Genomic DNA, 23183 nt, shown 5'->3' with positions numbered 1-23183 from the left:
TTTTCACTTTTAATTACTGAACAATTCCATTTCAAGGTGGGAATAATTACATGGATCACTCTGAGGTGGTCTCACCATGACGACAGTTGCTGTCCCATTGCATCTGTTTGTTAGAACAACACTTTGCCTGTACCCTATTGTTTCATCTGCTTCCCACTCAGAAAGGAAAGCTTTGGACACTTTGCAGCTGCAGAGCCCTTCAGATCGTATTTTCACAGCTGAGATGCTTTTAGAACCAACTCCAATTCTCTTGCAGTATAAAATATGCATAACAAAGATAAGCAACAATTATTACTTTGCTAATGGACTCCTTCAAGGTAGTGTAGAGCATCTTCTGTTTCTGTGGGCATTTACCACAGCGAGGATCCTGCAATCCTTTGTACAAAACTGTTGGGCAGTGTATGGGTACTACACCTCAGCAACTGAAATAACAATGAGGAGATGTATGCTGGTGGCTGGAATAGTGATTTGTGCACTTGAAACTGCTTTATTTCACTTTGCAATTCCATAGTCTGAATTCAACTTGTAAAACACAACTTCCATACAGGTCGCTGTTCTCTCACAGTATATACACATTTATATGCCATTAAAATGATAGTTAAATAAACAATGAATTAATTGATGGTAGTGAGCGGTGTTCTCCACATTTTTACATTTATTTTATCTGCCATTGAACACCAAATTAAAAGAAGCCATAATACAGCTATTAAAACCAAACACAATCATTACAGAGTCAACTTTGCTTAGTGGCCACATACAGCTTTCAGCCAGTACGATGAACAAGTCAAAGGGGATTGATGCTGGCAGCGCAGCCAGGGAGAAGAAATTAGCAAAGGGCACAGACACAAAGACAAACTGACTGCTCTGAGGGATCTGTGTTGTAATGCAAGTGTCCCAGGCACACAAAGACACAGTTTAGACAGAACAGGCTTTATTTAAACCAAAAGGTTTTGCTAGAAAAGCTCTATTCACAAAATGGGGACTTAGTCTGACTGAAACTCTTCAGGCTAAATGTAGCTATAAAGTTTGTAGTAACAAAATTTTATTTCATTAGTGTAACTTATTTTAGCCTTTTTGTCACATTTAGTCTTGTTTCTTGGGAGTACTCATTCAGTTAGCTATTCCAGCCACATCATAAGCCACAGATGCTGCAACGACTGTGTTGTTGACAGACCACCAAACTCGTGGACACATGTTTTGGCCTTTCAGGTAAAGAGCCTAAAGCTCAACTCAAGCAGACAGTCACAGGTGGGAACATAATAAAGGTAAGCGTTTCTTCAGCCCTGAAGTGTAAAACTTTGGACTGTCCTTTGAAATACTGACAAAGTGTGACGTACCTCTGAGATATAAAACAGTATCAATTATAGACAACAACTGTAATTAATGTTCCTGCTTCTCAGAGTTGGATGTAAGAATCAGAAACAAAAAAGCTGAAATCATTAGCTTTGTGTTAACCAGGGCTGGAGTTATGTAATGCACTTAAGATGCTCTTTAAGAAAACTAGCAAAACAATAGGTCATGCACATTTATGTGTAAATTCAGTGTTAACAAAGCCCTAAGGGGGTAGGAGCTGCTGAAAGACTGGAAGGTGTAGACCCAAAAGCTCAGCCTTGGCTATAAAGGCAGTTTACCATATTTTCCACTCACAATTTCAGACTGGTTTTGTGGCTTGCTAATTCAACACCACTCGTATGTGTTTGAATATTATATCAGCTGTCATACTCTCTGAGGCTAATTTTGTCAGGTTTTGGACACCTGGCCTGCCAATCAGCTGAAAATCACTTCGGCTCATTCACAGCTCGGGCACTATGCCGAGTTGTTGTTTATATTCCAGCCAGCTTGTGCTCGCACTCTCACAGCTTGCAATTTTCATTCCTTATCAGTTAGCAGAAAAACGATGGTTTACAGAAATGGCTTGGAGAAATAAAACAATTCTTTTGAACATGGGGTTGGGGGTGGGGGGTCATTAGAATGCTGTCCAGGCAAATTCTGCCACCAGTTTTATAACTGAGAAATTCCTACTTTGGTTCCTGTACACTTGCATGCCCGTGGATGTACCTGGAGACTACCTAACAGTTCTGTAAGGTTACCTCCCAGCAAAATCTCAGGACTGGTTCGTGTCTCGGATGTACCGGGTTATAAGCAGAAGCAGGGTGGCCAGTAAGGTCATCCTGCCTTTGGAGATAGGGCCAGCTACACCCCAGAACCTGCTCACCTGTGCTCCTCCAGAGGGGAGCCCGAGCTCTCTGTAGCCAAAGGGCTGTGCACCTCTCGCACCCCCACTCCCACCCTGCGCGGACAAAGGCCCAGCCCCGCCGCCAGACTACGGGCCCCAGATCCCTTCGCGCCGCCTTACGCAACGCTTCCCGCGACGGCCGCTGGGGCTTGTAGTCGGGCGGCGGGGACTGGCGAGGCGGTGGCAGCAGTAGCGGCGCTCCGCCTCGGGGGAGGGACGGCGCAAGGCGTGGGGGACACGGGAGACAGGTACCCGCGGGCGGCCCTGCAAGCACTTTCTCGCTGCGGCCGGCCGGGCTTCGAGAGTGGCGGAGTGCGGCGGCCTCCCTCGGGGCCCTGAGGCGGAGCAGCGGCCTAGGGGTGCCCGAGGCGAGCTCGGGCTCTGAGAGGAGACGCGGCCGCGGGGGGTGCGGCACCGGTGAAGCCTGCCGAGCCGGGCCCCGCTCCTCGCCCCGCTCCTGGCGGTGCGGCCCCTCCGCGGGGGGCACGGGGCGCCGCGGGGCCGGGACCCGCAGGTGGCCGCCGCCCGGCAGCGGCGGTGCGCGGAGCCGGCCCCCAGAGGCCGCCGCCGCGAGGAGGGAACGGCGGGCGCGGGACTTCAGCGGAGGAGCATGCACTGACTCGCTGCCTCGGCTCAGAGCCACCCCGGCCGCCGGGTGCGCGTTGCATGGTGTGGGGATACACGGTCTCGATAATAAATGATAGAGGATACAATGACTTTGCTGTCTCTGCTGGGTCGGATCATGCGTTACTTCTTGCTTAGACCGGAGACCCTGTTCTTGCTGTGCATCAGCCTGGCCCTGTGGAGTTATTTCTTCCACACGGATGAGGTGAAAACCATTGTTAAGTCCAGCAGGGATGCGGTGAAGATGGTGAAGGGCAAGGTGGCCGAGATCATGCAGAATGACAGGCTCGGGGGGCTAGATGTGCTGGACGCAGAGTTCTCCAAGACCTGGGAGTTCAAGAGCCACAACGTGGCTGTCTACTCCATCCAAGGCCGGAGGGATCACATGGAGGACAGGTTCGAAGTAATCACTGACCTGGTGAACAAGACTCACCCCTCCATCTTCGGGATATTTGATGGGCATGGAGGAGAGGCAAGTGTTCAGCTGGAAAAAATGCACAAAAAGCAAAAAGGGGGTTTGGGGGGTGGATGGTTACAGGGCAAGGGATGAATCTGTTCTCATCTTCCAGGTTTGTGTGGTTATCTTGAGACATTGGGGGGGGGCTTTCCTTGCTTCTTGGGGGTGGGGAGGAGGGCACGAGTGTCTAAATAGGGGTTGAGGATGTTCTGTTCCCTTTATTTCTCATTAGCCTTCTACAGTCAGCGTGGTATAAATGTGTTTATACCCTGGCTGCCCTTTGCAGTAGTAAAGGTTTAATTGAAGTAAAAGCCGTTGGAGGTGGCTCTTACGTGTATGGAATAACGATGATGAGCACAAACTCCCTGGAGTCATCTTTTGTTACAGCGAAGTGTGGTGTGATCTGATTTTGGCACGGGGCTGGTCTCTCCCTCCTGTCAGGAGCCGGGCTCATCAGCAGCAATTAGAGAGCAGTCCTCTTAAAGCCGGGGTGCGTAAAATCTGTCTTCACAGGAATTCACCTCAAGTGAGGACTGGCAAGTTACTGAGAACGAGTATCATGTTTGGGAGCTGCATGTAGATTTTAAGTCATTACAGCTGTGCTGTCATACGTGTTCCTTCCCTAGTGGAAATCCAGGAAAACTCATTTTGAAACTTTCTGGTGTTTAACCTCTTAACTTTTTTAGGAAGGGTGATTTCCTTCAGGTTGTGGTGTGTAATTAGTGTTACAGCTTGATGGGATGTTTCGTTTATTACAGATTACAAATGCTGAAGTGATAGCTTCCTCTTTATTTAAGATTGTGGTGCTGCCAGGTAGTTTTTTGTATAGCACAAAGTACATGTTTCATAACTGTGGGAAAGGACAAAGAATTTGTCCTTGTGTAACAAATTAGCTGAAGCAACCATCATGCTGGGTATGAGAGAACCTTCCGGGTTTTGATGGGGTGATGGAAACTGCAGAGAAATGGTGAAGTTTTTCACAAAGTGCTCCTGCTGAGGGGGGATAAGTCAGGGAGCAAGCTTGGGTGTTCCTTCAGCTGCTTTCACAGATCAAGGAGTCAAAGTCCTTCCTTGAAAAGCCTTGGCAGTGACTAGGCACTGGTGGAGCACAGGGGTGTGGAGCTGCTGCCCCTCTGAACCTGTAAGTGCTGCCTAAAAAATCCAGGCCTGAGGCACAGAATCAAAAAGCTTCTCTTCTGCTGCCCATATGGTAGTAAAAGGAGTCAGTCATGTGTCCAACTGCTGTCTTGCAGCATACAGCATTTTGCTCCCTTTAAAATAATTCAAACACTTTGGACAGTGAAAATTGTCAGCTTCACAACAATTTCTGGTTGTGACTGAGCCCTGTTTTGCTTTTTACATCTGATTTCAGTTGCGGTGCAGCTGTGCCAACTTGTACTGGCATATTTGTGCCAGCTCTCTATCCTTGGCCTTCGAGGAATGCAGGTAGAAATGTCTATGTATTGCAAACTGTTTTCACATCTTTTCCTGAAAGAATATTAGCTCTGACCAGTGTGTTTGGTGCTTTCCTGTTTTCTGAGGAGCTGGACAGGAGGTAGTTGTGCTCTATCTGCTGCCTTCTTCCCCTTTGTTTAAACTGACAGTTTTCCTTGTCTGAACTGATTAGCCAAAATAAATTTGCAGGAATATCTGTGTCATGTTTTTAAGCAGTATTCTGAGATTGTTACAGATACAAGTATGATACACACACTTAGACTCTGGCATTGTGAAAGAGAGATTTTATTTCTTTCATTAATTTGGTATCGTACATGTATCTTGCCTTGCGCTTGATTGCAAACCCATTATAACACAGAGAATAGCTAAAAAAAAGAACGTGCCCTATATATATATTGTTTGCTTTGTTTGTTTTGTTGTGGATCTTGGAATTACACGGATAGGATATATTAATGATATTACTGGATCTGTGGAAAGCTCATTTGTCTCTTGTATTCTTATTCCTTAGAACCTGCTCTAATTGTTTCAGTGGCAAAGTATGAGGCTTTTCTTTAAGAGGCCTGTTATTTTGAAAGGTTTAGCAGATCTCTTTCCAAAAACCTTACTAAAGTTAATATTAAAAAAAATGTGTATCTAGTACCTCTTGTTTATCTTTCTAATGCAGTTCTCAGGTGTTCTTAATAGCCTTTACTCCTACAGAAATAAGTGCCTAATCATTGACGGCATAACTAGTTTCCAGCTTTAGATTTTATGTAAAACTGAGCAGAAAAGCATGGACTATGTGCAGTGCATAAAGAGAAAAAAAAAAAAAAAAAGAAGAAAAATGGGGTTTAATCTAGACAGGTTTTGTAATTTTGAGTAGAAAAGAGTGTAGGGAGAAGAAACAGGAAAAAATTAATGCTCTTATTTAATCTGTAGTAGATAATACTAAATTTCAGGTCTCTATGTGAATTGGTTTTCTGGATGTCTGGGTTTTTTTGGTTAGTTTTTTTTTTTTAAAGATAAATGACTCTGTACAGCACTTTGCCTACGTATGTAACAAAGCCCTTGTGAAGATTAAATTTTCCACATGGGGTCCCATAAAATTTCTTTATGTGTATTTAAAGAACAAAGAACTGCTAATCTCTGGAGTTACATGTGAAATAGACCGTTCTATGTGGGCAAGAATTGTTTTTCCAAACAGACAATGCCACAAATGAGATGCTAGATTAATTCTTTCCAGCTAAATACAAGGGAGTGTGTCTCCATTAATTACTTCCTGCCGTATCACATTGAAGTGGGAAAATAGAGAAACATTATTTGAAAATATGACTTACTCTGTAGTGCTAATTTATGAAGATTACTGAGTTGTGCTTAAATATTGCCAACATTTTACATGAATTCTACTTTTCTGTTGTGTCATTTCCCCTTTTATTTTGCAATTTTAACTTGAATAGGCTGGCAGCTATTTGCTTTAATTTTGTGGCTGGCTTGATGAGAAAGCAATAAGCAAAAATAAGTATTAATCCTCTGTGTCACAGCTAAGTATCTGGTGTGCTGCTGCAATTTGTGAAAGACAATAATATTTCAGAGAGAAAACTTGATACATGGTGGTTAGTGCAGCCTTCCTTTTATGCAAAGTTTGTTGATTAAAGACTGAATAATAATAATAATAATGCAGAACAGGTAGAGGACAAAGTTGTAGAGTTGGAAAGAATTAAGAAAAGTTTCTGTCCATTGTCTCTCTGAATGAGTTTGGCCAAAGGAGTCTTCAAGGTAATCTCAGGATAAAAAAAGACGAGAAGAAAGTAAAGGCTGTACTCCCATCACCTTTTTTACAAGGCTGAAAGATAAGCTCAAGTGCCTCTTTTTTCTTTCTTTTCTTTTTTCTTCCCTTTTTCCTCTATTTAGAAGTTTTGAGGCTGTCTAGAGTGGAAGATGGAGAAGTGGCAAACAATGTAAATGATAAAATAACAAAAGGAACTTGAAAGCTGAGCAAAGAAGAGGATGGTTTCTTAATTAGAATGATTTGACTATTTTAACTAACATTTACTGAAGGGTTCTTTTCTCAAATATTTAAGGTTTAAGCACTCAGTTTAATGAGATCTCATTATTAAACAAGAACAAAGCTCCCATCTGCAGTTTTATGGTTATGGCTATGTTGCATATCATTGTTTTTTCCTAACCCTGTGAGGTAAAGACTTTAAAAATACTTATAGCAATAGTACCTTAAATGCTGCCTGTGCTTGTTTGCAGTCATAAACTCATGTGGATAACGATGGGGGGAAATTAAAGCTCAGTAACTGTCTCATAAAAAATGTCTTGCTCTTTTTATTTCTCTTAGCCTCCTTAAATAATAACGTGGCAAGGCTTGTCCTTTATGATCTGCAGGTATGGTTAGAGTATTTTGCATGATATAATCAGTTTTTAGAGTTGCTGATATAGTATTGCAGTATGTGAAATACACCTTTTTATTTTTCTTCATAGTGTAAGGAAAGATTGGGAGCTTAAATGTAAGGAAAGGAGGGAATTTGCTGTATAGATGGCTAATATTTGTAACCGCATACAGAATCGCACAATACTTTGTGTGCTACAGGACGTTGAAGTCAGTATCAGAAACTGTTGGCAGAAGTGTTTAGTTACTGATTAACTTACAAAGACAAAAATGAAAGGGAAAAGTCAGAAGATAATGGCGAGAGTCTTTCTCTGAGACTATGGAAACGTGAATGCTGAGGTAAGGCTTGGAGAAGAGGGCAGGGTGCCAGCTGTGTTTAAACGAGCCTGCTGTGCATTTAAAATACAGGTACTTGAAAGCGTGATTAATTCTTCCCTGATTCACTGAGGTGAACTTGCTGTCATCTTCCGGCTTCATTGCAACAAACAAGTTGCTGGGAGGCTTGGTTGAGAAGAGAACTTCTGAAATACTGAAAATCACTCTTGTGCATATTCTCCTCCTTCATGAATATGGGATGACTAGTCCTCAGTGAAGGCGAAAAATAAATTTGCCAGAGTGTGAGAATTCGGGCAGGGCAGCTGTAAATCACACTGTCAGAGTAGGACATGGTGACTGTACACTTGTGCTCATACCACTTAACATGATTTTTAACCCTTCACAACGCTGAGCTCCCCTGTGTGTTGGTTGTGCTATAATGATGAACATCTTTTCAGGCACTGGTAAGGGGAAAGTTATTCCATTTAATTGGAGATGTTAGCTGATGGTTGGAAGGTAATGTTTGCCTTCTACCAAATACATACTAATGAGCTAATACTTTTATTTTGGTGATTTTTGATTTTTATTTTTTCTTTTTGTTAGTGACTGATCCTAATAGCAGAAGGTGTTCATGCTGTGATAAAAGAAGAGAAATCTAACAGTTTTGTTGGTTTTTTTTTCCAAATTCCTTTGGATCTGCTAATTCTAATTCAAAAGCTGTTCTTCTGATGCTGAACTACTTAGGCAAACTTAGAGATGAAAATGTATCTATCATACTTTTGTGCAAAGGCCATTAAGGATTAATGGCTTGAGATTTAATAAAACGTAAGAATAAATCAGACAACAGCTTTGAATTTTTATGGATGTTATAGTCTAGTTGCAAGGTGAAATCTTTGAAGCTTAGCAGTTTTTAAAAAGAAACTGCTAGGATGGTTTTCCTTTTATAGTATTTTCCTTCAGTTTCTAATCTATAATCCTCTATAAAGTGCCTAAATGTTTGAATAAATATTTACATAGGTGAGGTCATGTTGATATGCAGGTCTCAAATCTGCTTATAAACTCCACAAGTGGCCTAAAATATAAACTAAAATGATATATAGGGACATTTCTGTCATTTTGTTTAGTTTATCTGAGTTTTGATTCCTAGATATCATGTTACAGGGTTATGATCTTCATCCTACAGAGCCATATTTATTTGATATTTAGGTCTACACCACATGCTCATTTGCTGTACAGAACTGTGACTTAAAATTGATTAAAATGGTGTAAAAAATATATAATTGGGGGTAGGAACTCTTATCACTGCCATTAACAGCTGTATCATTTGGTGTAGGATTGAGTCTTTTTCAATTCTTATGAAAATCAAAAAGTCAATTAATTTTAAATGCAGTCTGCCAGCTTAGCTTGGATCAGTGCTTCCATGTTTGGGCATGCAAGCAGCCAACGGATTGCCACTGGTTTAATTACATCAGTTTTGATTCTTAGGTGCTTTCACATTATGGAAGTCATTTAAGTTTCTGTTAAGAACTTGAGTAACTCAGAGTATATAGGAAGTGTTTGTGTGCATGCTCTTGCTGCGTGGTCAGTGCTCAGCGACTTATCTGTCCCTGTAGATGGAGAGGATATCTCACAGCTACCAAATAGGAATGTTCAGACCGCAGTTAAGAGTGCTTGACACTTTTTAACTTGATACCTTGCGGTAGCAGTGCTGTAGCCATGTCCTTAGATACATAAGCAATCACTTATATAGCTAAGAGAGATCAGATGGATCAAGGCTTAGAAATGAGCAGCATCTTAAACTCCCTAAAAATGTGCTGATTTATGTTACTGATGCTGCTTATCACACAAAATGAGCAGTGGTGAAGACTTGTTAGCTAGTCCTGCTTAACCTAGTGTCAAGCCTGGACAGTAATACGCACATTAAATGTGGTTTTGGGCAGTAGTGTTTGATCAATTCTGCTCTCCAGGTCAGGAACTTGGGCATTTTTTTTGTTTAACAGTGTGAGAAAAAGAACATTTGGATTCTTCTGACATTTGGGATTAGTTAAAACAACAGATTGCTCTAGTTCTGTCTTGTGTGTTATGTTTTCAGTAGCTCCTTTGGACCAGAGTAGTGTTTCTCCTTCCTTCCAGTTGTTAGAGGGCCAAATATTTATAGTGTAAATTGTTCCCTAAAGTTGAGTTCTGGCTTCTGGCAGTGTGACTTTTAAAGCCATCTCCTGACATCTGGAGACTTTGTTTTGTGGTGGCTGCATACTAGTTGCTGGGTTGCCAGGCACTGGATCTGGCACTTCTAAATTTCCCCTTGCTGAGTACTCTTCAGCCCTCTCCCTTTTCACCTGTCCTGTCTAACACACTTCCTCAGCGCACAGTTATTGTCTTCACCAGACTGAAACTACAGACAGTGCTTCACGTTTTCCCCATCCCCAGGAGCATTTGGACATGCTGATTTCTTTGGAAATGGTCATGCATAAGATCGGTTAGGTTTTATGACCCATGCCTGGAAGTGTTGAAGGCCAGGTTGGATGGAACTATGAACAATCTGGTCTAGTGGAAGGTGTCCCTGTACGTGGCAGGAACTATATGATCTTTGAAGTCCCTTCCAACCAAGACCAGTCTATGATTCTGACAGGCAATCCAAAGGTGTCTGGCACTGTTTCTTGGGTCTCAAGGTTCAGGACTTGCTCTTCACTTTAAGCACAGTATAGATATTGATAGATCTGGGAAAAGGAACATAATGCTTACATACTTCTGTAGTGCCATTTGGCTTGAATCTAACCCCTTGAAAGGAGAGTTCTCAAAACTAATTTAAGGGCAGCAGCTGCTATAATTATACACAGAAAGTCACATGCCTCTAGCTCCACTTCTTCACTGTGATATTTGTTAAAACCTTAAAATTTAAGTGAACTCAACCACCCTTTTGACCCTATTGCCGTCCTCCCTACTCTGTGTCCCACAAAGCAAGCCTCTGCACCAACACACCATGCTCCCTGCTGTCCAGGCAATTTTGTGACCATGCTTTTGCACCTGAGCATTGCACAAACCTCACATCTTAATCCATACAGGGGATGCTCTACCTCAACAAGCTGTGCTCTGTTTGCTTGTGCCAGCCCTTGGGTCTTTGCACCAGGTAGATCCTTGCATATGCTACATCCTGAGCAGACCCATGAGGAGCTGTACAGCAGTGCTGAGGTGCTCAGCCTGTGTCTCAGGCAGGATGCCAAAGGCAAACAGTAATATGAGCTGTTGCTGCTCATACCATGTGGCACATCTATGCTGATTAAAATGATCTGTGTGTTCCTTGTGATGCCTTGTGCCACTGCCTTCTGAAACGGGGGGGGGGGGGGGTAGGTATGAGTGAGGCTCTTTTTTCTTTAAAACAGCTTTTGTAACTACAAGTTCCCTTTGGCTGCTGACTTCCTAGTCAGGTTCATGTTATCATCAATGTTGACCAGACTGTTACCAGATGCTACTCCAGCTGGACAGACCAGTTTCTCTGGTTCATGGCCAGCCCAAGAGATCTTCCATGTGAAAGAAGGTCATGAAGAGTTAATGACCTATGATCTTTATTAGCCGCATAGAGTTTCAGTTCACCCCAAAGGTGTTAAGACAAGTGTAAGACTACAGTTAATGCAAGTTCAAAAGGAAGTTTCTACCTGGACAAAGAGCTTGTGATCTCTGGGCCATTGTAAGTTGTATGCAAAATCAGTAGTTTCGAAAGGTGGAGAATTTCTTTCTCTTGGGCTGTTTGTGTGCCTGTAATTTTGTTTAACTAGTGCTAAGTGCTTCAGCTAGCATTTTTATGAAGGCAGTTTAAAACGTACTGCCAAATGTAGAGATACCATTTGAAAACAACATAGCTTTAAAAAAATATAAATTTCATTGCAGTTTGCAAGAATAAAGTTTTTCAGATGCTAAAATAGAATGTAGAATGGTTTGCGTTGGACAGAGCCTCCCTGCCATGACAGGGACACCTTCCACTAGATCAGATTGTTCAAAGCCCTATCCAACCTGGTCTTGAACACTTAATACTAATAAATACCCAAGTCAAGGTAAGTAGATGAGACTGGCAAGAGTGTAAATTGGTGTTTAAATAACTGCCCATTTACACCAAAAGACCTGATATTTAGATGGCAAAGCTGTGATCTAAGAGAACTATCTTGGTCACCTTAAAGAAATAAAAAGAACTGAAAGTACTTGTTAAGACTAGGCTTTCAGGTCTAGAGTAATCTGCAGGCCATAAAATCTTAGTAGAAAAATCTACCTTTCTTTCTACTCTCGTAGAAAAGTCATTCCAGAAAAATAATAGGTTATGCATGGCACAGAGCTGAGCCAGGGGCTCAGGCTCTGGGGAGGGCAGAGCCCAAGTTGTCTTGTGATTAGCAAAACCAATGAGGGAAGTCAAAGAAGCATCCTTCTTTGGGGTGGTGTCATAGTGGGCTCCTGAGAGCTGCATGGCAGCATGGAGTACCAATCATACTGCTGCTGATACAAATTGATTATGATGCTGAAACATTGCTGGCTTTCATCATCTCTGACCTTGCCTGATTCACAGCTGTGTGAGCAGCTGACATCTCCAGCCACACAATCAAAGTACGTGTTTTAACTGCTAAACCACAATGCAATTATCCATAGCACGTCATGGCAGCAAACCTCAAAGCTCCCTTGGAGAAAGGAACATTTATTTGCATTTACTTTCAGTGCTAAAATGTTATCCCATGCAAATGTTCTCATTGTCATAAATGTTGAAAAGGCTTTTTTTTTTTTTTTCCCCAATATCCCCTTCAGGGGTAAACATTTGATTTTAGTAACTTCTGTTATAATAGCTGAAACTGTCATGCAGTACTGCTTTCAATCAATATGATTTTTAATGTAATAAATCTCTTTACTTTTTCATTCTCTACCAGATAGAAAATTGCTGGAGGGCATGAAACATTTCTTCTGATAAGTGAAAGTATGTGGCCGATAATACAGTTCTCTGGTGAGCTGCGGCTCACATTCATTTAAACTTGCATTTTAATGGAAATATGATTTATTTGCATGTAGTCTGCACATGGACTGCACCGCAGAATTGCCTAAACTTTCCCTGAAATGTGTGTTTCTTCCAAACACACACTGAAGCTGAGGTATTGAAATATCTGATTCTGATCAGTATTAAATAAATGTCTATCCAAGGTGGTGTGCTTCAGGAATGGAAGCATAGTGTAGGAGTAGGAGAAAAAAACACGTTTGTCTCCTTAGTTGTCTTAATGTTTATCCACTTGAGCTTTCATTTACCTTCCTGCATTTCAGAGTGAATGTGTTCTTTTTTCTAATTTTTCTTGCTTTAAAATTTCTATTTATTACTTAGGTCTTTTTAGAATTTTATCGGACACTGTAGGATGTAGAAGATGCTTTTAATGTTGGGGGTTTCTTTTATTTTTTTAATCTGACATATGCAGTGTGGTTACAGTGAGTTTATTTCTGCTGAGAAGCAAAGAAGTTGGATAAGAGCCTATATAATCCCACAAAAAAAAAATAGTATGTTCATTTGATATTTACTCTCAATCATTCTCAGTCTGGCCCTTTACTGGTGTGGAAGGAAAGGAAAATCGCACATGGAGAAGTAGGAAAATACCTACAGAATGGATAAAATCAGTCTCTAGTTCAGAAAGAGGAGAGAACCAGCAACCCTGGGAAGGAAACCATCTCATTTCTCTGAAGTGGCATAACTGGGAGATGCCAAAATGACCAAAGTCATACGTAGAATTACAGTACGTGTAGGTGCTTGTTATAAGTCATGTTCTCCTATAATTGAGATTAAACAAGTTTTTATTGTGAAAGACCTTTGATAATGATCACCTCATTCTGGTATCATGATGCACAGCACACCTGATCACTGCTGCTGTGAGGAGTAGGCCTGCTTGACTATGGCCAGGATGCTGCTGTGATTCCTGTTGGAGAGAATAGAAGATGAGTGGCTTTGTGCTATGTGCTTGGGTATGCAGTTAACTCTGAACCATGACAGGGAAAGTAATTCTTTTATTAATTACTTGGGAGAAAAAAGAAAAAGAAGCTGTTGCTAACTTTCCTGGCTGTGCAATTGGAAGCATCCAGAATTCTTGCTGGAATAACATGGCACAGGGATTCCAATGCAGGAAGGGGGTGAGGGAGTTGAGGTGTGGAGTTTGGGATTTGAAGACAAAAATGTGGGTAGAGGAGAAAAGGGAGAATAGTGTGTGGTTTGCATTGTAGCTTGCCTTAATTTTGGGTTGCTGTAAGACTGGACGTTTTTAATAAAAACTGTCCTAGGAGGATCACCAGGCAGCCATAGGAAGACTACTCTCAGTTTCAATGTGCCACTGTTTATATATTGCCCAAGATCCAAACCCCAAGATACGTATGTGTAAGGGTTATTTCTGTGGTTTAGAATGAATACCGGTTTATCTCTTTCTCTGCATGTTTGAGAGAAGCAGAGAGCATGAGTGTGCATTTTGGCAGCATTTCTTTATGGCTCCTGAAAGAGCACTAACAGTTTTGTAACTCTGGATGTTCTGAAAACTAAACTTTGCCCTCTTTGTTTCTGTTATGTTCACTGGTTTGCTGGCACGTATTGCCAGTCCTTATTGCCTAGGACTTAGAGAAAAGAAACGTAGGACCAGCTGCCTGTTTCATGGTGCCAATTGGCACTGGCATGTCAGACAAGAGCTCCAAGCAGCCCCTCTTCTTGCTTCTGTTTCAAGCATAAACAGAAATGTGAGGTGCTACGTTAATGTAAGTTTGACTTCTTTTTTGTTTTAAGACTTTTCTTACAACTACTATTACAGTAGTGGTTTTGGAAGGCAAAGTAGAGTGATTGAATTCTCTGTGGATTAATGTTGCATAAAAGATTTGTAATCTTTGGCAATTAGAAAATTGTTGCTGAGGTTAATGGTGATATTATTTTTAACTTTGAGGGCAGGAGCAATTTCCTGTCTCCGGGACAGAATTATTTCAGTCAGTGCTTTAAATAAGCAATTTCTGTGATGTTTTAAATTGACAAACACTTAAGTCATCAACCTAAATTCTTTTTTTGCTTGAGTATTTATTTTAGAAATTATGTATCTCGATACTTATTCACATTATTTTTATTCTGTATTGTTGCTGAAAAGGTGTATGGTATATACTATCAATGTTTTCTTTGGTAATTTTTTTTTCCTATTCTTGTGAAGATATTGCAACTGTAAGTAAAAGTAGAACAAAAAACTAGATAATGTATTATTTGTTAGAAGTTATTGAATGATTTGCATCTCAAACATTCTAAGTCCCTGGAGGGTGAATTGATTTGAGACATGGTTCTTAAGGTCTGTTTTATGATGGAGGTCTTCTTAGCAAGCATCTCTTCCTGATACCTGGACTCGGTGGCCAGATTGTCCGTGATGAGGTCAGGTACTGTCTCTTCAGACTCCAGCTGTAACTTGAATTAGGGCAGGGCAGACAAGAATTGGAGGTAATTCTACCTGATCAAGCTAGCCTTCTACCTTGTCAATAAGAATGATGCTAAGATAGTCAATAATTTGAAAACCCCCACATTTTTTCCTGCTTAGGAAGACCTGCTATTTTATAAGTTGTTCTTCACAAGAGTATTGGTGTCCTCATCTGGATCTGCTCAAAGTCTCTGTCCTGGTGGCTCTGGCAGGAGGTGGTACCTTGATACTACCAGTTCCGGAACTGTTTCTCTTCAGCCTTCAGAGATAAATATATGCTGTTTCTAATCTTTTATTTTTATTAGTTATCTAATTAAGGTGATAGATTATGCTCTCAGGCTTTGAGATATATGTTTTATTAATAGTTTTATTTTAAATAACACTTTTTTTTAAATAAGCAAATATATCTAATTTATCTGCCTCCTTGTAAAGCACAGCGCTAATCTGCCTGGTAATGTCATATAGCAGCTCAAGAGAGTAGCTGCATACTGGTTCATGTTGCAGGTCTGCATGTGATGACTACAAAAATACTTAGAGTAAATTAGAATATCTCTTGGGACATGTTGGATTTTGCACGCCACACATATGCAAACTCCAACACATGCAACCTGTAAGGTGTTCGTGTAAACTTTGAAGACTGGCAATTGAGACAGCTGGCCAGTGTTACTCCCACCTTCAAAAAGAACAAGAAGGAGGACCTGGGAAACTACTGGCCAGTGAGCTTCACCCCCATCCCTGAAAAGGTGACTGAACAGGTCATTCTGGAGATCTTCACCAAGCATGTAGAAGAGAAGAAGGTCATCAGAAGTAGTCAGCATAGACTCACCGAGGGTAAATCATGCTTGACCAATCTGATAGCCTTCTATGATGACATGGCAAGGGGGGTTGACAAGGGGAAAGCAGTGGATGTTACGTACCTTGACTTCAGCAAGGTTTTTGACACTGTCTTCCATAACTTCCTCATAGGTAAGCTTAGTGAATGTGGGTTATATGAATAGACAGTGGGGTGGATCAAAAACTGGCTGAATGACAGAGTTCAGAGGGTTCTGATCAGCAGAGCAGAATCCAGTTGGAGGCCTATTGTCAGTGGTGTTCCTCAGGGATCAGTACTGGGTCCAGTCTTATTAAACTTATTTATCAACAATCTGGATGAAGGGCTGAAGTGTACCCTCAGCAAGTTTGCTGATGATACAGAGCTGAGGGGAGTGGCTGATACACCTGAAGGCTGTTCTGCCATTCACTGGGACCTTGATAGGCTGGAGCATTGGATGGAGAGAAGCCTAATGAGGTTCAGCAAGGGCAAGTGTAGGGTACTGCACCTGGGGAGGAAGAACCCCAAATACCAGTACATGTTGGGGACTGACCTACAAGAGAGCAGTTGAGCTGAGAAGGACCTGAGAGTATCAGTGGATAACAAGTTGACTGTAAGCTGGCAGTGTGCTCTTGAAGCCAGGAGGGACAATACAATCCTGGGGTGCATCAGGAGAAGTATGGCCAGCAGGTTGAAGGAGGTGATCCTTCTCCTCTGTTCAACCCTAGTGAGGCCACATCTGGATTACTGTGTCCAGTTTTGAGCTCCTCAGTACAAGACAGAGAAGGAGCTACTGGAGAGGGTCCAGCAGGGGGCTGTAAGGATGATCAGGGGTTTGGAGCATCTTTCTTACAAGAAGAGGTTGCAGGAGCTGGGCATGTTTAGTCTAGAGAAGACTGAGAGGGGATCTAATTAATGCATATAAATACCTCAAAGGCAGGTGCCAGGAGAATGGTGCCAGACTCTTTTCAGTGGTACCCAGTGACAGGACGAGGAGCAGTGGCCATAAACTAGAAAAGAAGTTTCACCTCAGCACGAGGAAGAACTTCTTTAGGCTGAGGGTGGCAGAGCACTGGAACAGGCTGCCCAGAGTGGGTAGTGGAGTCTCCCTCTCTGGGGACATTCAAAATCTGCCTGGACACATTCTTGTGTAACCTGCTCTATGTGACCCTGCCGTGGCAGGGGGTTGAACTAAATGATCTCCAGAGCTTCCTTCCAACCCTAATGATTCTGTGATTCCTGTAATAAACTGTAAACATCATTATGATGCCATGGTTGAAGAGCCAACCGGAAGTGTATCCAGCAGCATATTGGAATTAGTTGTTTCAAATTTAGGTTTTAAAAGCTTTTTTGGCATGTGGGTTGTGCATCTCTTATTAAGGAAAAATCTGACACTGAAGGAAGATGAAAATCATGTTGATGAATAGTATGAAAGGCTGTAACCTCGAACCTATTATAGTGAAGAGTGATATTTTTACTGGAATGTTTTTTTTTACTGAGTTTCCCAGCACTCACAATTGATAGGAGAGCTCAATGCAGTTTGTGGCAAATATAGTTTGAGCATTTTTTGTATACAAATAGGAAATAGCTTTTTGCCTGTCACTGGCTTTCAGTTGACCTCACTGTGCTTCTGATTCAAAGTATTTCAGGTGTGTCACAAAAACATATTATACCTCTGTGAGCAGGTGTTTTCAGATCATTTTACAGACTTACATTTCTGGTTATGTTTCTTAGGTGGTCCAATACAAGTCAGTAACACAGCTGAAAATAGAACTTTATAGTTCTCTCCTTCTCTCGCAGGTGCAACTCCTAATTTTTTCTCTCTGTCAGATGCTGACATCCATTAACCTTGTGCCTTCTATTATTAAATGTAGCACCATCGCCTACCTTTTGGGTTTTGCAGTCTTCAGTTTCTGTTCTTAACGTGATTATCAAGAAAGGGATGATGCCTGAGACCCAGCAGCGTCAATGCTTACTTCACATCAGTACCGTGGATCTTAGCAGTCGCCTTTCATGCCAAAATGATGATTGATGTGTCCCTGTCACTGTGAGAAACCCTGTGCTACTATTTGTCATATTTTAAAGGAATTCTTTCAGCATTTACTTGTGAAACAGAATTTTTGGTTTAAGAATTGATCTAAATAGCAATAGTGAGTATGAGAAGATGGCCTGTTATTAAGACGAGCTGGTCACTGAGCAGATCTGTTAGCTGTCACAAGCATGAGGAGCACAGCTGATTTTTCATTAAGTGATCTCCCAGTCCTGATGACATACTCGATAGCTGAAACTTGCTGTGGATGTCATGATCTCATCATGCATCTGACCTGCAAGTCTAGCACTTCATCAGTCATTCTGGAGCTGGAGGGGTTCTGCATGGCAGTTCCAGGAGACCCAAGCACATAACTGATTGACTGAATGAATCCCCAGTTTCCACCCTTCTTAGTGGTACTGTGCAGGGAGAGAAGCTGAACATAATCTCAGTGTTCACCCTCTTCTCTGGAAGGGGGACTTGGTCTTCTCTTTCTTTGCCAACAGAAGTCTTTCAGTGTAGGGAGCTAATGGCAAGACTTAAAAACTTGGCATAATTTGCCCTCTCTTGAGCAGCATAAAGGAGAGTCACTGAAAGTAATCTACTGCTTGCAGTTTAACTGCTGCAAGTGTTGCAGTGCGGGTTTCTGAGGCAGTACTCTTTCTACTCTCTTATTTGGTGGTGTTGAGAGTTAAATAAATGCCCTGGAAGACTAAAATCTTCTGGAAGCTTTTGATGTAGGAGACCAGCTTTTAAGAGGTTGGGGATGGGAACACAGAAGCATTGTGAAGGCTGGAAGAGAATAAGGGAATGTTTTCTGGTTTAAATAAGGAGAGAAAAGTTAAATTAGGGAACATGGTGGTGGGTTGGGTTATTCTTTCCATAACAATGCACCAGAAGATTTAGTTAAGTGGTTTTGGTTTTGACTTTCAAAGTTATGTTAATAAAACATGTAAGACCACGTGATCTTTCTTGAATTAAAGTGCTGTAATGCAAGAAAATTGCCCTTAGCAGTGAGGGGTGTCTCAAGGTGAAGAGGGATGAGTTGGGAACAGTAAAAAGAACTTAAATGAATTAAAATGGGAGTGGGGTGTCTGCATTTTACCAAGGCTTCTTATAGCCACATGAGGAGCCACAGACGAACCAAATGAAAAAAGAGCATGTGTACCCCAGCTGAACAGGGATTTTGCTGTTGCTTAAAGCTCATAGCTTAAACAACTTCACACCACTGGAAAGAACCTACAGGCATTATTATTGCACAGCAAGAATTCATGAGATACTCCAAGAAAACAGAGATATTCTGAGTGCTCTAAAGAGGGAAATATGTAAATATTTTGTAGGGAGAAGTAATTAGTGGTAGGAATAATGCCCAGGCTCTGAGCTGCCAGAGAATCTAGATTGCCCAGTAAGCAGTTTCCAGTTGCATCACCAGTGCGTTCTCTACTTCAGTCTTAATGTGCAAGAGCTTACTCAAATGTCAGAGTTCAAGAGCCTGTCACAAAATTGTCTTTACAGGAAGAAAAAGATTCAAAAGCCTGTCATGGAATTGTCTTTATAGCAAGAAAATGAGTCAAAACACTCCAGGAAATGTTGTTTTTTTTTTTTGTTTTTTTTTTTGTCTAATCTATCTCTGCAGATGCCTGTGTCCTGGGGACCACAATTCCCATCCATGTACTTTAGGAGTTGTACAAACACCTCTTTGCATCTGGGTTTTGAAAGCTCTGGCCCTGGTTTCATGTGAGTGCACAAGTGCCTGGAGGGGGACCTCCAACAGTGGTGTAGCACTGGTAGTGCTATTGTGTAGCTCCGTAAGTGCCCTGCAGTTTTTCCTCTAACTCTTTAGCTATGGTGCTCTGGGTTGACAAATTAGAGAAGAATCCGAGCTGCTTTAATAGTTATCAGTGTTCCTTGCACTTGGTAGGAAATGCGAGGCCAGTGTTGCCTTGACCTGCTCCCATTGTGTGACCTTACTATTTCAAATGTGGTAACTTTCAGTATTTGAGACCATATGAGCCACTTGGTGTCTAGTAAACGTGTTAATGATCTCTTATTTGCATGAGCTTGAGCAAAACAGCTGTTTTAAATTACAGTTGAATTTCAGAGGGACCGAAGTAAGGATGGGCTTAACTGCTTGGTGCCTTGCATACCTGTCAGATATCTGGGGCAGATACCTGAAAGGAGAGTATAATTGCAGGCTTTCTTATCTCTGTCTTCCTCTTTCATCAGCAGAATTTCTAGCATTATGGGTCATTAGTTACACCATAAAGAGACTTCTTTATTTTTCAAGAAACAGAAACCGAAGATCTCATCAGTCCAAATTGATATCTGAGGGAAAGTTTAAAAACAAAAGTGAAGCAAGCCAAGTCTTTTCCATTCCTTTATAAAGAAAAACAGATATAAATTCATTTCTTCCTTGATTCATTCCAATAAAGATTAGGATATCTATTTCAGCTTGAAAGCAAAGATTGAAACAAGGAACAAGAGGGACCCACACACTGACAGGGAAGTTGGCTTGGTTGTGCACGTGTGTGCGTGTGTGCGCAATAATCAGGAACACCATTGCTCCTTTCTTGAGGGCCTCCTAATGAAAGCCACCACCAGCCCAAACAGAAGTGACAACATGAACATCTCTGTGTATGTCAAAGCAGCAGTAAAGAGACATTTCAGAGTTTTCTTAGATATCCAACAGCCTCTTTTGTTTCCAGTTGTGTTGCTTCCAAAGCTTTTGACAGAAAAGCTGTTGGTTCTTTGGGACAATACTGAAAAAAGGAAAGATGGCTACTCTGTGAGCAAGATGCACAGACTCTTAATGTATTGCTGTGCATCTCATAATATCAGGTATTCCCTTGCTGGACTGAGAGGTGATGTAAGAGTACAATTGCAAAGTCTTGGATATTAGTATCTCTCTTGTAATTGCAGTGCACCTTGATAATGTACTTCAGGGTTTTTAGAGAGCCAGCTTTCTGCTTTGCTTTGTGAGTTCTTAATGGAAAAAAGAGAAGCTTGTACAGAAGCCTGGGGATATAATGGATTTAACACTAATTTTAAATTTTTCTTAAGACGAGGAGAAATACTGGAATAGAATGCACAATTGTACCAGGTTATCATAGTTTGGAGGCTAAGGCTTGCCTGTGCCTCTGCCACCACTGTGACTGTGGCATATGCAAGCCTTTGTGAGCTAGCTTGAGTACCATGACTTGAGTAGCTGTTGAATCACTCCTCAGGACTCAGTCAAGTTAGCCTGTGTGGGTCTCCATCTTACAACAGCCACATGCTAGCAATATGCAAAGAGGCTATTTAAAATTAGCACTTCAGCACAGTAGTATAGATTATCTTTGGTATAAATGTATCTCCTGTTGTCTCCACCAGAAATACTTAGTTCTTCTTCATTTTTCCGAGCAACAAAGTTGAAATATTTAACTGCTTGTTAGCTAGCTAATCCCTGGTATTTCTGAATGAAACCAGATTGTTGTTCATTAGAATGGAATTGGGATTTCTACCTAGTAAGAGAAGATAAAAGTGCTGTTTTGGATTCTACTATATGAGAATTTAGTACTAATTACTTGTTCTGTAGATATTAGTTATATGTATTTTGTGGATATTAGATATTTATTTTAGATACAGCTTTTTAAGTATGAACTTCAAATCCTCATATCCTGTCTTGAAAACTGAATTCCAATCTGAACTTGAAAATCTAGATTTGAATGACTTTGGAACGTGACTAGGGAAGCTTGCAAAGCACTCTCCAGCTTTACAAGTGAATTTCATCAGAGTTAGTCATGCTTCTTTTTTTTCTGGACAAGAAATTTGAATACGTACTTAATGAATCAAGCATGGGAGGAACATTTGGCATGCTTGGTCATAGTGCATACATAAACACTAGGAAGTCGGACTCCAAAATGTTACCGTTCGTTTTAAATTGAAAGTAGGTAATAACCATAAAAGTTTCATAGCCTGAAAGTTTAATAGAAATTTATTAACAGCTAAGAGAGGTCGTCTTTAAAATAAAATCTGTTCTTACATGCATATATGTTTTAAGATTATGACGTTTTCTTTCATTGCTTATAGCTATACAACATGCTCATGATTTAACTGTAGGAGATGATTAGCCTTTAATCGTTGCCATGCCAGTGCAGACTGGATTTAACAGAGGAGGAGGTGAGAAAGTTTGTTGGAATAACTTTTGTCTCCCACTTCATAAAGGTTGCTTAAAACTGCTCTAGAAGTGAAATTCATACTTTTTTTTTTTTTTTTAAACTGCCCATGCAGTAAAAATTGTAGATTTATGTTGGCTGAATAATTCATCGTTCCCTGGTTGTAATCCTGATGTGACTTTCCCACTGCAGATTAAAGTTCTCCAGACTTCTTTAGTGACAAGACATTCATCTAGATGAAATGGAAACAGAACTTTGAGACCAAAAAAGAAAAGATTTAGTGTGTGCAAGTATGAAAGGAAAAAGATGAGAAAGAGCAAAAAGCAGATAAGAATTGCAGTGTTGTGCAGCTGTATCAAATTAATTTGTGCTCTTTGTTAGGATGTCCAGGACTAGGAGTCTGTCCTGTGTGATTCTCCAAGATAATGTTTTCAGCCCTTATTTGGCTGACAGAAGACGACTGGAATGACAAATATTTAGTACGTCAGGGGAACGCCTTGGGTGGACTCTCTGTGGGAGCTTGTTGTAGTAATGTATGCTAGTATAGGAAAACTGAGGCCATGAAACACATGTAAAGTATGAGAGAGAACTCAATTAACAAAATCTTATCTGTATTAAAGGCAAGGTAGAGATTTCTTTAGCAGCTGCTCACTGGCAAAATTTAACAGAGTTGGGAATGGAGAAGTCAGTATAGACCATCTAGAAGATGAAGAATCTGTGGGCCTTATTTGTGGTTAGCTCTCCATTAGACAAGAGGGTCTTGAAGATTTACTATTTTACATTGTTCCAAATGAAAAAATAGGAAACATTTTTAGTACCTCTGTAAAGCTGTGTTTGCATGTTAGAGGTTGAACAAGGCCCGGTTGGACAGAGCTTTGGGTGACATGATCTAGTGTGAGGTGTCCCTGCCCGTGGCAAGGGGTTAGAGCTAGAGATCTTAAGGTCCCTTTCAACCCGAACCATTCTATGATTCTGTGATTTGCTGCATGTATTGTATCTGCCATTGAAATGAAGCAGTGATCTACAGAAATCGATTCCATAATTCCTTCACTGTGGAAACCCCATTTCACTTTCAAAATATTTTTGCTATCTATTGTAAACATCATCATTTAAAATAATTTCTGTGTTTATTCTTCGATTTATTAGTCCCATCTTAAATTAATCCCATCTTAATATATGATTTCTCTTTAGAGAAAAAATGCCATTTCAAAATCCAGATATAGTTATTCTCTGTGATTGTTTGATCTTCCTCAATCTCAATAAATAGTTTTTTTTTTTCTTGT

The 23183-nt window shown here is 41.0% G+C and overlaps 1 protein-coding gene across 1 annotated transcript in view; it reads left to right on the top strand.

Moving 5' to 3' along the window:
* The first annotated feature begins 2392 nt into the window (after nucleotides 1–2392).
* The window catches only part of PPM1L (protein phosphatase, Mg2+/Mn2+ dependent 1L), a 105193-nt gene continuing 84402 nt past the window's right edge, over nucleotides 2393–23183 (top strand). Inside the window, exon 1 of the mRNA XM_061371657.1 lies at nucleotides 2393–3332. Within this exon, the coding sequence (XP_061227641.1) occupies nucleotides 2934–3332 (399 nt within the window). The 5' untranslated portion in view covers nucleotides 2393–2933. The remainder of the gene's footprint in view (nucleotides 3333–23183) is intronic.

The sequence above is a fragment of the Neopsephotus bourkii genome, unplaced genomic scaffold (genome assembly GCF_033783945.1).
Source record: "Neopsephotus bourkii isolate Nb327-2 ecotype Australia unplaced genomic scaffold, CSIRO-AGI_Nbou_v1 NB_1574, whole genome shotgun sequence".
Lineage (NCBI taxonomy): Eukaryota > Metazoa > Chordata > Aves > Psittaciformes > Psittacidae > Neopsephotus > Neopsephotus bourkii.
This window is presented reverse-complemented; position numbering and strand designations above follow the sequence as displayed.